Source organism: Xenopus laevis, chromosome 9_10L, assembly GCF_017654675.1.
Source record: "Xenopus laevis strain J_2021 chromosome 9_10L, Xenopus_laevis_v10.1, whole genome shotgun sequence".
NCBI lineage: Eukaryota > Metazoa > Chordata > Amphibia > Anura > Pipidae > Xenopus > Xenopus laevis.
The window spans coordinates 115564734-115582148 of NC_054387.1; the positions used below are offsets into that span (position 1 = coordinate 115564734).

Consider the following 17415-nt stretch of genomic DNA (forward strand, 5'->3'; position numbering starts at 1 on the left):
ACAGGATAAAATCCCTTTGAATATGGCTTATTTTCACTGGCGTATAATGCATTGCTGTAGTACTTCCAAATAGCTGTCTTTTTAAAACAGCACCAAAGTTTAATATGCATGCAAAAAAATGTAGAAATATGCACATTTGTTAATAATACATTTGCACACCTGCATACGGGAATAATTGTCTATTTACAACACGCATGAGGACGCAGGCGTGTGGGTGTGTAGAACTCTTTACACACATGCTCTCAGGTGTGTGTACGTAATACACACAATTACTGGGCTGTAGAATGTCCATAAAGCGAGAACGACAAATAATCAGGATGGGGAAAGAGTTTCTCATCCATACCAGACTTGTGTGCATCTGTCCCAAATAATGCAACCTTTCTACAGAGTATTCACACATAAGGGGTCGTTCACATAAGTATGATATAGAGTGGTATTATAACACACTTTGCAATTTTTTTTGCTTTAATAAAAGTACTTTTTTGTTCTTGAGTTTGGAAATTCTTCTAAGAACAATGGTATCACACTACAGGCAGTGGATTGGAAGTCAAAATAAAAGATGATTAGGCCACGGCGTCCATGAAAAATGTAGACAATAAAAAAATAACATTCCCCCCCCTTATCCTGACAATAAGGAAGTGTCTTCATTTTTATGGTTTTTGAATTATTTGGTTTGGAAGTTTGGTTGCTAGGGTCCAATTTACTCCAGCAACCAAGCAGTAGTTTCAATGAGAGATGGGAGTTTGAATAGGAGACCTGAATAGAAAGAAATACAAAGTAACAATATCATTGTAACCTCACGCAGTTCAATAGTATTTTGGCTGTCAAGGTCACCAACTTCAAGTTAAATTTATAGGTGATCATAGTCATTAAATTTATAAAAGACAAATTACAGGTTGGTAGGGAAGTGTCAATGTGTGAGCATGTGTGTGTGTTTTTTTTTCTTGTCAAATAATAGAAGCCAGGAGTTCTCTCTCTGACCCCCTTCTATAGGGGATAAAGTGAAATACAGCAAACCCCTGATTTTATGTTTCCCAGTGGACCACGTCAAAATTCTGGGAAACCATTAAATCCGGAAGAGAAAAAAAAAACGCAGCTGCCTGAATGGGACAGCAACAATTTTGGGAAACCATAAAATCGGGGTTCTACTGTAACTGAGGTTGTGAGCAATCATCTTCCAAAAACACAAAAGTCCAATGTTTGAGGCTACAGTTGTGTGCCATGAGTTTGGAGATTCCTATTACCTGTAAGCAAGACATTAACAGACTATAAATATAAGTGAGACGTATGTTGTACAGTGAATTTTTCACTTCATGTGAAATATTAAATATGAACTATTTCAGGTGAGCCTTGGGGATGTCTTCTTTTCTCTATGTCTTATTAATGAGCAGCATCCACAGGACGTTATTGTGGTGCTGCTCAATCTGCAAAAAAAAAAAAAAAACAGGGAAAGGGGCACTTCATCTTATAGCCAACATGGGGCATACACTGGCCACCTATTACACAGAGTACAAGCAGTTTTAACTTGCTGTGACAGCAGAAAATGATATACCATGTTATAATGAATATGAACCTTTTTGAGTCTCTGTACAACTAAAACTGCCATCACAGATGACATAAAGAAAACTGTCACAGAAGCAGTAAAGTGCCAATCCAAGCTCCTATGGTCCACACAAAGTCAGGGATAACCAGCCTGTTCAGGTGTTGCAGAACATTTAAGTCGCAGGATCCTCAGCCAACAAGAAACTGAAGTGTAGTCGTTCAGCCCATGGCGAGTTATGTTGCACTGTAGAATGCATGAATCTCTCATGAAAGGAACAATGTTAAATCAGTGCAATTACCATAAATCCGGCCTTGTTCTTGGAGATAAGGAATATTCAATGACTACAGACGGCTTCAAATAATATTTAAACATATACTAATATTTAAACGTATACTGATTGCCTCTTTATGCTGTAGCTATACAGTACAACTGTGTATACCTCTCCCTACAGTGCAGGAGATGGAAGAATTGATGTTTTTCGTTTATTTATGAGATGCTATCATATATGAATGTAGTGGAGGACAGCAATGAAGTTAAACGGGGCAAGTGAGTAACCCAGTTATGTTAAATGAGCAAAGCCATATAAAAAGGGTTTGGCTTATTTTCTGTTTTCCTGCTGCAACTGTAATGTACACGAAAGGAGACTATAAAGAGTAAGCTTGCTTTAGGACAGGTCACGAATGGGCTGCCCACTTCCTGGGGCTCCAGATTCAAATGGAATTTCTCTTCTAGCAGGCTCTGTTGCCGACAGCTCCTGGGCCAGGTCATTGAAACGGGATATGTAATCAATGCTATTCTCGTTCATCAGACAGGCTAGCTGAGAGTCAACAACCTATAAGCAGGAAAGAACAAAGACACCCTTATGAAACCCCAGGTGGCATAGGATAACGCCCATACATTTAAAAGTAAATGCTACAAAACTAGGTTGAATCTACATTTTTGGCTATTATTACACATAAATTAGCTTTACCATTTGATCATACATATGATCAAATGGTTTAGGTGAGCAATGCTTGGGTATTAGTGATGTGCAGGCTGGCCTGGGACCCGCGGGTTTACCTGGGTTCGGGCTGACTCCTGTACAAAATCTTTGGGTCGTGGGTGGGTCCGGGCCGAGCTCCTCTCCTGCTCTCCCTGCCCGCGACATATCACTTCTGGTGGAAATTTATAGACTTGCGCCCGCCCCTTTTGTGATGTCACTGCAGGGGGGGGGTCTATAAATAGAGCGGCATCTGGCCTCGACCCGCACATCACTATTGGATAGTTGTGGTTAAACCCATAGTTATAGAATTTTTGTTTATTCATTCACTTGTAAAATACTAACCTCAGTTACATCCAGAGACCGAGAAACAAAGGAGTCCCGTGAGCTCCCGTCCAGCAGGCTTGGGCCTAGCAGAGAGGTACCACTGGTACTACCTGGGGCTGCGGGCACCGTCTTGCGTCCCTTCTCCGGAGAAATGAAACTGGCTGTGAAACAAAGCTAGTATTAGACTAATAATATGGGGAGACCCATTTATCAAAAGTCGAATTTCGAATTCATGAGAGTTTTTGAAAACTCCCCTAAACTCAAAATTTGGCCAATCAAAATTTATTATTGAAATCAAATATTTTTAAAGTGCAGGCAACCTCTACCATTGACTTAAACAGCAATTCAGCAGGTTTTAGGTGGCGAATAGTCGAATAAACCGCACAACACAGGACTTATTGATGCAAAAAGTGGTAAAAAATGTATTCAACGTTTCGGTTCAAATACAAGAACCTTCCTCAGGTGGGGTACCATACCCCACCTGAGGAAGGTTCTTGTATTTGAACCGAAACGTCGAATAAATTTTTTACCACTTTTTGCATCAATAAGTCCTGTGTTGTGCGGTTTATTGGGATTGGTTTTATATATATATATATATATATATATATATATATATATATATATATATATATATATATATATATATATATATATATATATATATATATATATATATATATATATATATAAATAAAAAACTCAAATTGAATTTGAATAACTCCCTAGTCAAATTTGAATTTTGACCAAAACCCCTGAATGTAGCCAATAGTGCACCACCCGGCCAGTGCAGTGGAGACCTGTTTAGAATACAGTTGATTACACTTACAAAATAAACTGCTGAGTGAGGAGTCTGTGGAATCATTAGGGTACCACTGTGGATCATGGCTGGGAGAGGCAATCCAGTTCTGTTGGGGACTGGAGTTGGGGGACGGAAGACTCTTAGAGTTATCATTCAGCTTGGCTGGTGACAGTGGCACTGCTTCTCCTGCAACAACAAAATAGTTGAATTAGAGATGGTGTTTCTCTCCACCACTCCCTTGTATTTTTTTTCAAATTCCTTTATTTTAAATAATAAGTATAATAAGTATGTGGTGAAAATTGTATCCTGACTAGGTGTGATAACATATTAGCAGAAGTTATTTCGATGTTGCATATGCTTTTCCTTTAGTTCCCATAGTTGCCTTTTAAGAACTTCCACATTAAATTTGTGACCTCAGTCATGCCATTGAGGCGTAATATGTAGATATTAAGAATGCCTTCAATCACAAACAAAAATGAAAACACAAGATTCATTTTAACAACTTATAAGGAACTCACCAAACTGCCCCGAGCTAATGGCTATTTCAATGATTGAGTCACTGATATGTGTGGAATTTCCTCCGTGTGACAGGACATCATCTGGTGGTCCAGGAAGAGAAATGTCCAGCAAAGCAGATACATTAGGAGGGGAAAGGCAGCTACCAGCGCTGCTAGGGGTACAACTTGTTGGCCCATTCTGCTGGGGATTCTGGGAAAGCTCAGGCAGAGACAAGACAGCTGATGGCTGAAAGAGATAGTTTGTGCTGATAATATAACTGCAATAGGTGATGATTTCAGGCATTTGTTAGTGAGGGAGCATGTACAGTAGTAAGCGACCGTGTGCCATTAATCGGCAAAGTTAAAGGGGTCATTTAACTTTAAAGTAACTTTTATGTAGCGAGCGCTATTCTGAGATAATCTGCAGCTGGTTTTCAATTGTTATTATTTGTGGGTTTTAACTATTTTGATATTTGTTCAAAGCTTGCAATGTTTAGCAGAAAACGTACCAAAATTGCCCTAGCAACCAGGCAGAGGCTAGATTATGAAGAATAAAGAGCTCATGTGGAAAGATTAGTAATAAAAAGCAACAATAAAATTGTAGCCTTACAGAGCAAAAGTTTATGGGCTACTGGGGTCAGTTGGAAGGAGTCAGAAGAAGCCAAAACATTTAAAAACGATTAAAAAAAAAAGCAACTAAGAATTGCCTGTTCCATAACTCAACGATGAACTACACCTTTTAAGATATATCTACCACCCCCTTTGTTTTTGATATGAGCTCATTAAGCTGCGCTTTTGTAAGAAAGGTGCATAAGCCCTATCTGATCTTACATTTATATATATTTTTTACACAGACATACCCGATTCCACAGACTGAAAGGAAGCCATGTAACTCTCCTTAAGGTGGATATTAACAGGCAGATTTAAGCTGCCGATAGGGGCTTTCAGACCAATTTGGCATTTTATCTGCCCATGCATAGGGCCCTCCAACAGGCCCACCTGACCTATATTTAGCTGAAAATTAGTCAGTTGGCAATCAGGCAGATTTGGCTTTTGCCGCTTTGGTTCATTGATGTGGTCCTTGCTCTGATGGGTTGTATTTTTGTCGTTGTAAGCCTACTGTTTGTCTAGGGCCAAAAGATCAGATTAGCACAATTTCACCCAATTTAGGTGGGCATATTAGGGAAAAGATCCACTCATTTGGTAGCCTTGGCAAACAAGCAGATTTTAAAGTGTATTGCCAGTTCAGGCTCATAGTTTACTGCAATCCCTTCTCTACCTTGTTTCATTGTGAGGTGATGGATTCTGGGACTTGAAGTCCCTCTGCTTTCTCTAGTGGGTGGTGCACAGAATCCATCACTTTACAATGGAACAATGTGAGGGAGGGGTTTGATCACTGTGAGCCTTTGTGGGGGGAGGGAGGGGACATTTTTTATGCATTTTTATGTATATTTCAGGATTTGGATTTTAACCTTAAGAGTGGGTAAAGAGCATAGCAGTACTCTGTACACAAAATATAAGTGTCATTACACAATATTTATTCTTCCAGGAGAGGTATGAAAGTTTTTATACCTGGAACGACTGGCTTGGCTCCTGCACATGTGCTGTGGAAAGAGCCATAAATGGAATAGGGTCCTAGGGAGACACACAAAAAAGTGGAAGAAATTTTTTTTAAGAAATCAAGATACTTGAAACACAGATGCCACAGAAACACAATCCTATGCACAATGTCTCAATAGTTGAAAATGGGCTGGAGGCAGCCTGTTTGATTTAGCTGGGCTGCATGCTATCCGACAACAGATTTAAAAAAAAAAAAAAAAAAAAAAAAAAAAAAGACCTGGCACAGATCAAAAAAGAAACTGCAAACCTAAAATCTACAGCACTGACCGTCAGGTACATGACAGCCCATGCTATCGATTTTGCGATCTACTGCAAGTAAGCAATTAGGATACAGGCCAGGGCATGTAAGGAAACATTTCCTCATCAAATAGAGGAAATGAAAACAAAATGTATTTATAATATTTATAAACTACAGGGTAAACAAGAGTATTGTTTTCAATAATGTATATAAAAAACAGACCGATCCCGACCAAGATGGCAGCTTATTTGCCTGTGTATAAGGTCTTACTGGCAGTTTATAATCCAATTAATGGCCCAACAGTACCACAAACAAATCTAAATTGGGTAGGTAATGATAAAACATAGTTCAAACCTCAGTAGATACTGTCACAGATGGTATGGAGTCTGTACTGGTGCCTTGGCTAGCGGCAGTCTGAGATGTCCCAGTTAGCCCATCGGGTGGCAGAGGGCTTATTCCTGACAAACCGTCCGTCTCCACCACTGGCACACTGCCACCTGGTATAATACCTGCAGTCTTAGCAGCCAGATCAATGGCACCTGCAGGGAAAAAGATCTCTCACTTTAAAACCAGTAACAGCTGCAATTATGTTAAAATGGTCTGAAACAAACACTGCATTGTGGGTAAACAACACACAGTAACTCGGCACTCATAAATGAGCCCTACAATATTTCAGCAACAAGACTTCTATTTTGAATATGAGTTTATTTTCCTACAAGAGGTGGGCAGAGAGCCACAGATGATATCTGATCTCAGTCTACCACCACGTAATTGCTAAAATTAAATAGCTTATATATTAACTGCTATGCAGAGTGGCTCTCAAAACCTTCGGGACCACTCATATAAGCATTTGCTTTTACAAAAGGAGCAGATTTATATATTTGCAATTGATATGCTTAAGTAAATATATTTTTTTCCAGGGCAATGTTCTTTGGAAGCCTTGCACACACATATTTATACACAACACATGCCCTAGGGCAAGCAAGCATTTATTCTGGAGCTGGTGCTTCCCACATGACTTTTGCATTACACATTAGTTGTTGCTTGTGAAAGTTTCTCTTTATCAAAGGACCCCATACTGTTATTGTATTGTATTGAAAATACTCACTAGACAAAGGGTTGGTGGTGGTCAAACCTTTGGGGACAATATGTGATACAGATGTACTGCCAAGGGACGAGTGGATAGGGCGGAAAGAGCCCCTACCTGAAAAGAAAATATAGAATCAGTCCTGTCTCTAGAGTTTATATTGCTAGCAAAGCCAAGAAAATGAGAGAAACAGGGAGGTTTTGTGAGAAAATAATTCAAATGCAGCAAATAAGTTAAAAACCATTACATTTTTGCAATGTTATTGCTTTGCTGGCAATGCACTGAGCCATCTAAGAAGCTGGAGACAACATACCAGTGTCATGGAATGAGAGATATTCCACATAAATTTAATAAATTATGCCAGGGGAACTACCCATGTCCATCAGTAACACTATAAATGTATAAATGTATAAATGAATGATGCGATAAGCTATAACAAGTGTTACATATTTGTTACAGTTAGTCTCTGCTTATTGTAAAATTGTTTTCCCTTTTTTTGTTAAAAAAAAAAAAACCACACAAACAAAAAAGTATTATCTAATTAAAAGCACATACAGTATCGTTTCAGCATCTACTACAATTACATATATCTGTATATAAGAAAAGCTTGGGTTTAATCATTAAAGCTGCTTAAAGAATTTACCTGCCACCGAGGAGTTGGAAAGGATAGAGAAGGAGCACACATGTTGGGAGGCGCTACCAGAAGGTCTTGGTAGAAGAGTCCTCTGTAATTTAAGAAAGCAATGCAAATCAACAAATGATTTCAATATTACAGACTTTAATGGCTGTGGGTTAACACCTGATGAAATAAACCACTCATTTTTGAACCAAAGACCTTAACACATGGACATTTACATTTGCATTCTCGAGCAATGGCTTTTTCATGCATTGCAGGAATGCATCCTTTAACAGAGTCCAGCACCAAAATGAACTGCAAACGCAGGAAGATACTACATGTTGTGTCTCACAAGCATTTGGCAATTCAGCATGGTGCTGTCGGTACAGGCACTATAGAAAAGAATAGGAACTGTTAAATAAATTCCAATGCTGTAAGACACATCAAAAAGCCACCATGGGAACGCAAAAGTTATCACCTGTGCAGTACTGTAACTTTTTGTAATCAAACTTTGTTCAGTTTAGTTAGTTTTTAAATTATATATTTTTCTCTTTTAAAGATAATTACTACAAATGGCAGCATAAATTGAAAGCAGGGTCAGCCTCCCCTTTTCCCTGTATAGGGTAAGATTCAATTTGGAAGAATCCCTGCAAGTGTTAATTTAACCATTTATGGCTGCAGTGTGACACAGTAAATATTATTGTAATAATTTTTTCTGATTACTCATTGTAATTTTGTTCCTTTTATCGAGTACACTTCTGTGGGTATTAGTTTTTCTATTGTATGTACTTTTATGACACTTTAGGTATTGTACACTATTTATTGGATCATTTTAACTATCTATGAGAAAGTTTTTTAGATGTGTTCTTAACTTACACTGATTGGATAATTAATGATGACACGCTAATTGAACAATGTACTGCTCTATTTATTTGCACTCTGTATGTAGATCACGTATGCTTGACAAAGGGGTTTTACTCCCCGAAACGTTGCATCGCACTCCGCATTGAAAACAGGATTTTTTGATACTCACCGTTAAATCTGTTTCTCTGTAGTCATAAGGGGGACACAGGGAACCATGGGGTTAAACTCCATCCTCCAGGAGGCAGGACACTTGAATAATTAAATAAGGGGCGTGCCCATCAGGCTTTACCCCATACACTGTACATTCCTCTTCAGTTTGTTCCAAAAGCTGCTATCGTAGTTAACTTCAAAAAAAAAACTCTCCTAATAGGCAGAAAGTAATCAGTGAAACTGAACAAAAAACTCGACCAAACCGGTCAAAGCTCGTCAAGGGCGGGAAGCCCTGTGTCCCCCTTATGACTACAGAGAAACAGATTTAACGGTGAGTATCAAAAAATCCTGTTTTCTCTGTCGTCTTAGGGGGACACAGGGAACCATGGGGACTTAACAAAGCAGTCCCAAACAGCAGGGTGGGAACGAGCTAACAGTAAAGTACGTGGTTGCAGAGTTAGGAAATCACTGACTGCAACACCTTACGTCCGAGGGCAGCCTCGGCGGAAGAAAATGTATCGACTTTGTAAAATTTAGAGAATGTGTGAGCGGAGGACCAGGTAGCCGCCCTACAGATCTGTTCCAAGGAAGCAGAGTTTCGCCATGCCCAGGAGGCTCCCACCGCTCTGGTGGAGTGAGCCCTGAGTCCTTCAGGCGGTGATCTTCCCTTTGCGGAATATGCTTGTTTTATGGATTCTCTAATCCACCTTGATATAGTCAACTTGGAAGCTGCCTGACCCCGACGGGGGCCGGATGGGATGACGAACAGAGCTTGAGACTTTCGGAAAGGTTTTGATCGTTCCACATACCATCTTAGTGCTCTAACAACATCCAGATTATGGATTCTACGTTCCTTATCATTCTTAGGGTCTGGGCATAGAGACGGAAGAACAATTTCTTGGTTTACATGAAACGCCGATACTACCTTGGGTAGAAATTCAGGAATCGTGCGGAGAACGGCCTTATCCTTGTGGAAAATTAAGTAAGGAGGAACACACGACAGGGCGCTAATCTCAGACACTCTTCTAGTCGATGATATTGCTACTAGAAACACCACCTTGTAGGTTATCCATGTATCAGATATTGCATGCATTGGCTCAAATGGAGGATCCAGCATTGCCTCCAGCACTACATTGAGGTCCCAGCTAGCAACCGGTGGCTTGAAAGGCGGCATGATATGAGCCACTCCTTGTAGAAACGTGCGGATCAAGTCTTCATTCGCTAACCGAGATTGAAACAGAATTGACAGGGCCGACACCTGGACTTTAAGAGAACTGAGCTTGAGACCCAGTTGTAGCCCCTGTTGTAGAAAGGATAATATCCTAGGCAATTGCAGTTCCAGAAACGGAAAATGTGATTCTTCGCACCACTTGGAGTAGGACTGCCAAACCCTGTGATATGACTTGGCCGATGAAGCTTTTCGAGCCTTCAGCATAGTGGTTATGACCTTCTCATCTAATCCTTGTCTCTGCCAAACGGACCTCTCAATAGCCATCCCGTCAAAGCGAAGAGACCCGGGTTGTGGTGAGCTATGGGACCCTGCTGAAGCAGGTCTGGCCTGCATTTTAGCCGAAGTGGTTGCGCTACGGACATCTCCTGCAGGTCGGTGAACCAAGTTCTCCGAGGCCAGTATGGGGCCACTGTTATTACTGTTGTTAGAGATTGCTTGATCTTCTTCAGAACCCTTGGCAGCATGGGGAGCGGCGGAAAGACATATGCGAGTTTGAACTGCCAGTGCTGCGTCATGGCATCCACCCCCACTGCTAATGGGTCTCTGCAGCGGGCGAAAAACCTTGTTACTTTTCGATTGTCTCTTGATGCCATTAGATCTATGCTGGGAGTCCCCCATTGATCTACAAGCTCTTGGAATGTCTCTGGATGTAGTTCCCATTCCCCGGGGTCCAGCTGATTCCGACTGAGAAAGTCCGCTTTTGTGTTGGACACTCCCGGAATATGTATTGCAGACAACTTTACTGAATTGATTTCTGCCCATAGCAGAATCTGCCTGGCTTCCGTCAGCGCGGCCCGACTTCTTGTTCCTCCCTGACGATTTATGTACGCCACTGTTGTCGCGTTGTCGCTTTGAATGCGTATTGGGCATGCTCTGAGGTGATCTTCCCATTGAATTAGGGCCAGCTTCACTGCTCTCAGTTCCAGAATGTTTATTGGTAGTCTGGCTTCCTCTGGAGACCATCGACCTTGTGCTGACTGCTTGTCCCATGTCGCCCCCCATCCCTTGAGGCTGGCATCCGTGGTTATCACCACCCATTCCGGAATTGCCCATGATTGACCCCTGGCTAGGTTCTCGGGGCTCAACCACCATTGAAGTGCCGTCCTTGTCTGCTGCGACAGCGACAGGAGTCGAGAAAGAGATCCCCCTTTCCATGTTGCTAGGATACTGGCTTGAAGAGGTCGCAGGTGTATTTGTGCAAATGGAACTGCTTCTATGGCTGAGACCATTGTTCCCAACACTTGCATTGCTTTGTGTATCGTCGTGGTTTGACTGGTGATTAAGAAGCGAACTTGGTCTCTGATTCTGGTCTGCTTGTCTGTGGGTAAGCTCACAGTTTGCTCTATCGTGTCGAACTCCAGGCCTAGAAACATCATTCTGTGACTGGGCTCCGTGTTGGACTTGGACCAGTTGACAGTCCATCCGAAGCTCTGGAGTAATCGCACCGCCTTGTTCAGGTCCTCTTTGGCCCTCATCACTGAACTGGCTTTTAGAAGGAGATCGTCCAGATAAGGTGTCACTGAAATCCCCTGTAGCCTTAAGGTGGCCGCTGTTGCTGCCATCAACTTTGTAAAGACTCTGGGGGCGGACGACAGACCGAACGGAAGTGCCACAAATTGGAAGTGCTTGTTCTTGAAGGCAAAACGTAAATAACGATGATGGGGCGGCCATATCGGGACATGAAGGTATGCATCCTTTATATCCAGGGACATCAACAGTTGCCCCTGTTCCATCCCCCGAATGACTGATCTCAATGTTTCCATCTTGAACTTTACCGATCGGATGAATTTGTTGAGACCCTTGAGATCGAGCACTGGTCTGACCAATCCATCCCTCTTTGGCACTGTAAAAAGGTTTGAGTAGAAACCTGAGAATCTCTCCGTAGGTGGTACTGGACTGATTACTCCGGACCGCTCTAGTCTTTCTATACATTCTAGGAAAGCTAGTGCCTTCTGCGGACTGTGAGGAACCCTGGACATGAAAAATCTTTTGGGGGGCATGGTTTTGAAATCTAGGTGATATCCTTCTGTCACAATTTCTTTTACCCATACATCCGAAGAATGATGTATCCATTCCTCCCGGAATCGAAGTAACTTGCCCCCTATTTTTTCCAACGATTCCGGAGGGAGTGCCCCGTCAGGCTGAGGCGGGCTTCTCTCCTGTGGGTTTGATGTGTGGCCTGTTGGTCTTCCATGTGGACCGACTTTTGTCTCCCGTCTTTGACCGAAAGTGAGATCGCTGTGGGGAGTTGCTTCGTCTATTAAATCTGCCACTTTGGCCACGGAAAAATTTTCCCCTTCTATTTGAGGTGGTTGCTCTACTTCTGGCCTGCGGTAGGAAGGTACTCTTACCCCCCGTCGCTTGGGAGATAATTTTCTCTAACTCCTCCCCGAACAGTCTTTGCCCCTTAAAGGGAAGTGAAGTCAGCGACTTCTTGGAGCTGACATCCGCCGACCAATTCTTGAGCCATAAAGTTCTGCGTGCTGCAACGGACAAGGCCGACGTCCGGGCCGTGACTTGTGAAGTGTCCAGAGTGGCATCACAAAGATAGCTAGATGCCTCAGCAATAGCCTGTGCCGATTCTAACAGCTCCTGTCGCGAGGTACCACTCTGAATGTCTTTAACCAGAGCTTCTGACCATGCCTGAACAGCTCTGGACACCCATGCTGACGCCAGACATGGACGCAGCGACGAACCTGCAGATGAGTAAATTGCACGTAAAAACCCCTCCAGCCGTCTGTCTGAGGAATCTTTAAAAGCTGCTGCATCTGTGACTGGCAGTGTGGTGGACTTTGAAAGTCTAGACACAGGAGCATCAACTACTGGTGGGTTAGACCAAACATTCACTAGTTCTTTAGGAAATGGATATAGTTTATTAAACTTTTTATTCGTCTGAAATTTGTGTTCAGGTGAGTCCCACTCGTTCTGAATCAAACTTTGGAGTTGGTCATTCTCCGGAAAACAAACAGAAGACTTGTGTTGTCTCTTGAATAAGTTTGACACTTCTGCAGTGTGTTTAGGCTTCTGAGAAATATTAAGCACCTCAAGAACCCCTTTGATTATGCCGTCTATGTCATGTAGACTGTCACGATCCTTTCCTTCATCCTGAATCTCTTCCTCATCAGCAGAGACAGACCCAGGAGACTCAATTTCCCCCTCTGACTGAGATGAAAGCAGCTCAGGAGATGAGTCGTCAGACGCATTAGGATTCCTAACATCCACACTAGCATCCTCCATTCGTCTACGTTTGCCACTAGTCCTGTGGTTTAGCCTCACTAGTGTTTTGCCTAGATTCTCCGCAATAGCAGGTAAACCTTGTAGCGCTGCCAATGACTGTGAGAGCTGTACTGCCCATAGGGGCGCAGGAGGCTCTGCTGCCGCTCCTAAGTCTTCCTGGGACATAACTGTTACCCCAGTTGCTTCTGCTGGAAGCCCCCCTGAAGCAGTGGTTTCCCCCTGCCCCTTGTTGCAGGACCTGCACAGCGGCTCCCCCTGTCCCCCTGGAATTTTTTGTTGGCATACAGAACAAGCTAGGTAAGTCACCTGTGCTGTTAAGGACCCCTTCCGTCCAGCCCTCGTGAACAGTCCCACTGACTTACCTTCTGCCATAAGGAAAGGTAGAGTGTATTGGGTACTGCCTGATAACACCTATGAGACTTTAAGCTGAGTCGCTTCTGTCTCTCTCTCTCTGCTGCTCTGTGCTGCTGCTGCTGCTGCTGCTATGCTTTTCGCGACTCAAAATGGCCGCTGGAACGCATATGCGTTCCATTGCGTGCGCGCGCATGCGCACATGCGCTCCGGTTCGCGCCAAACCAAGATGGCCGCCGAACAGACTGGAGATGGAACGCAATGCGTTCCACTTCCTGCGCAACACGGAGATGGCTGCCAGCAGCGTCGCAGCCTGCAGCAGCCTCTCCCCTTCCAGCAGCCTGCCTCAATGCGCCTGCTACAGCGCACATCCTAGGAGCTGCCCCATTTTGCAGGGAACAAAAAAAAAAAAACGGACCAGGTAGGAGCCAATTCAAGCCCAATGATAGCCAGGCAGGGAGAGCTATAGGAGGGAGGACTAGGGTCAAGAGAGGGGGGGGGGGGAGAGGGGTAGTTCCTAAGAACTCTTAGGCAGACAGACCTGCTACAGTGCAGACATTGTGCCACTTACCCCCCCACACCGGCCAGACCCTCTGCTCTGAGACATTCAGGCAGGCAACGTCTAGGTGGTCTTAGCTAATGCTATTGTTGACCCCGGTGTGTAGCTCCTCGTAGGGGGCTGCCTCTATGAAAACAGGTAACCCTGCTTTTCAGGCCTCACCCCGGGTATCAGCTCAAGACTGAACGTAGAGACATGCGACGGTCCATCCTCCTGGGAGCAGGACACTTAAAAAAACTGAAGAGGAATGTACAGTGTATGGGGTAAAGCCTGATGGGCACGCCCCTTATTTAATTATTCAAGTGTCCTGCCTCCTGGAGGATGGAGCTTAACCCCATGGTTCCCTGTGTCCCCCTAAGACGACAGAGAAATACATTTTTGAAGATTTCTCACAGTCCTGTGTGCCGTTGGAATTCCTTTGCTGTACTCTGTTGTGGGGCTGCCGAACCTCTGCCAGTGAGCACCAGGCATATTGCTGTTATCTGTTGGGTGTGCGGGATCCTGCTTTGTTCCAGTACTGTAACTAACCCAGTCCAGGAACAGGATGTGCAACTGGGCTCCCACCCACTACAGATGTCAATTCTCTTATTGGCAGAGTGCATGCAATAGTGATGTGTGAGACGGCTAAAAACCAGTTTTGGGCTGGCTACCACAAAAAATCTTCGGGTCTGGGGTGGGTTCGAGTTGCGCACTCTCCCTTCCGCTCTCCCCGCCCATGACCAGCCCGTTAATTTTTAGACTCACGACTGCCTGGCCCCTTTCTTGATGTCACCATTGGGTGGGCGGATCTAAAAATAGAGGGGATGGAGTGGGCCGGGTTTGTTGCAGGTTGAGGAAACCGCAACCCTCACATCACTAGAGTGCGCAAAGAGAGATACGTAGTTCTTACTTATCTGACTAGGCAGGGTGCAGTCGCAATCCCCCACCCCTGGTAATTACGCCACTTCACCTGTGTGTAAGGTGTGCAGTGTAACGTTTTACACATTCCTTATTCAGATCTGACCTTACCTGGACAACTAAGGGTTTCCTTGGGTGTCTGCTTCTTGGCTTCTTAGACTTCGGCAAAAAGAATTCAGGCTGAAAGGACATAATGGTTAAGAAATTGCCTATTAAACGGTAATAAGTGGACAGGTGGATGAAATCAGGTGGCAACTTAAAACAAAAAATATATTTATTTTAATAGAAAAATAATGTGCAAGCCAAGAATTATCTTTCCAAGACAGATCTTCCTAAAAAAAAATCAAGGTGGTCATAAACGCACAGATAATATCGTACAAAACTAATTTTCTTACGATATGAGGCGCGAGTATAGTGGGAAAAGAGCCGACCGATAACGGCCGAAGACTTGGATAACACTCAGCTTGATGATCGGGCTGAACAGAAAATTTGAAGGCACCCAAACATCGGCCATTGTTAGTGCTAAATTGTCACATACAGGTAGAATTGTTTCTACCAATTTACCGGACAATTCAGCTCTACACATGTGTATTGAAACAAACTATCTTTCTTGGAAAGATCTTTTCCAAGAAAGATCGTAATTGTTACGTCTATGGCCACTTTAGCCGCATAAAAAGAATGGCTGGCACACATTCATTGGGAGATTAAAGGTGGCCATAGACGTAACAATTACGATCTTTCTTGGAAAAGATCTTTCCAAGAAAGATCGTTCGTTTCAATACACACGTGTAGAGCTTAATCGGCAGATATACAGGTAGATATACGGGAAGAAACAATAGAATTCTACCTGTATCTGACGATTCAGCACTAACAATGGCCGATGTTTGGTTCCCTTCAAAGGCACCCGATCAAAATTTTCCGTCCAGCCCGATCGATGAGCCGACCGATATCCAAGTCTTCTGCCGATATCGGTCGGCTCTTTTTCCACCATACACGCAACGAATATCGGACGAAAATTTGTTTCGTACGATATTATCTGTGCATCTATGGCCACCTTAAGCATGGATATCACCTTCAGAGTCACCAAGAACTCAGAGCATTCAATGACTACAGCTATGAGAAATACACTAGAGGAAGATATCTTTTGAGAAGGTACACAGAAGATATCTTTCGAGTTATTATCCAAAATGGAAATGAATGATTGTTCAAGAAGGAGCAGGCTTAACGGTGATTTTGCTGGTTCTATTCTTATGTATTCAATGTACCCTGCTACCTGGGATAGACTCATGAAACAAGATGTGTTCATCCCATGACAGTTATGACAACAATGAAGCAGAACTCTGCTAGAGAACTCACACTGATAGCATCCAATGGCTGACGAACTGGACTGCCAGATTCTTTGCCGGGAGAAGAGACTTTTGAATGCCGGCTGTTGGGTGGCCTCATGGTGGGCACCGCAAACACTCCTCCATCCGTGGTGCTTGTTACAGACCCCAAGGGATTACCCACTAACAATGGACGTGGATGGTTCCGGAAACCTATTGAGAACGATTAAGAACCTCAGTTAGAAATACTAGAAGTGAGCAGTGATGTATACAAAGAATCAAAGGCTTATGGCACTTATTAAGACAGATATATTAAAACTCACATTGTAAAATCCTGTAGGATAGTGATTCGGTTCGGCCAGGCAGAAGGATTCAGCCGAATCCGAATCCTGCTGAAAAAGGCCGAATCCTGGCCGAATCCCGAACCGAATCCTGGATTCGGTGCATCCTTAGTTGATACATTTATCAGAGTGGATCAATTTGTCAGAATGTGTTTGAATGCTCTGAGCAGTCAAACACAATTCTATACTATTGGGGTGAGATCAGCCACAGCACTGAGCTCTAACACCAATCTGAATTGTTGATTCACCCTAATGTGTAGATAAACAAATCACATTAATTGTTTCCTCAAACAAGCTACTAGAAGAACCTTGAACTGAAGAATTTGCTTAGCTTTAAACTTTCTTTTATTGACCCAAAAGAGTAAAGCCCCTACAGAACCAGAACAGAACAGTGATTTATATCATTCCATATTACAGGGACACAGATTATGGACAGCAAATGCCTGTATTCACCTGGGGTGCTCGATGTAGAGGTGAAGTGAGGATGGATCTGGGGTGTGGGTTGTGACTGTAAGCAGCTGGGGTTCCTGGACAACAGTGTGATGACCTTCCCTGGAGGTGTCAACGTCTGATCCTGGGCTGGAAGCTTCATTGGCGAAGTGGCAACTGAAGTGGTTTCTGGAGTCTGCAAGGACTTGAATACAAACCAAAACGTAATAATCACTAAAAACAGAAATGCTCCATGAATGCGTAATGACACAAACTGCATGGTTTCTTTTTTATTTAAAATACTTTCCCTTTTACTTTAAAGGGG

The 17415-nt window shown here is 43.2% G+C and overlaps 1 protein-coding gene across 4 annotated transcripts in view; it reads right to left on the reverse strand.

The window, feature by feature from the left end:
- Positions 1-1349: 1349 nt before the first annotated feature.
- The window catches only part of cramp1.L (cramped chromatin regulator homolog 1 L homeolog), a 47033-nt gene continuing 30967 nt past the window's right edge, over positions 1350-17415 (reverse strand). For 3 of the 4 annotated variants that reach the window (XM_041576913.1, XM_041576912.1, XM_041576915.1), the window contains 11 exons: positions 17115-17295; positions 16352-16533; positions 15107-15175; positions 7734-7815; positions 7112-7207; positions 6358-6542; positions 5718-5780; positions 4167-4392; positions 3676-3834; positions 2868-3010; positions 1350-2375 (listed from right to left, as the gene is read on the reverse strand). In XM_041576913.1, the coding sequence (XP_041432847.1) occupies positions 2208-2375; positions 2868-3010; positions 3676-3834; positions 4167-4392; positions 5718-5780; positions 6358-6542; positions 7112-7207; positions 7734-7815; positions 15107-15175; positions 16352-16533; positions 17115-17295 (1554 nt within the window). In that variant the 3' untranslated portion in view covers positions 1350-2207. The remainder of the gene's footprint in view (positions 2376-2867; positions 3011-3675; positions 3835-4166; positions 4393-5717; positions 5781-6357; positions 6543-7111; positions 7208-7733; positions 7816-15106; positions 15176-16351; positions 16534-17114; positions 17296-17415) is intronic. The other variant, XM_041576914.1, reaches the window with a different exon arrangement.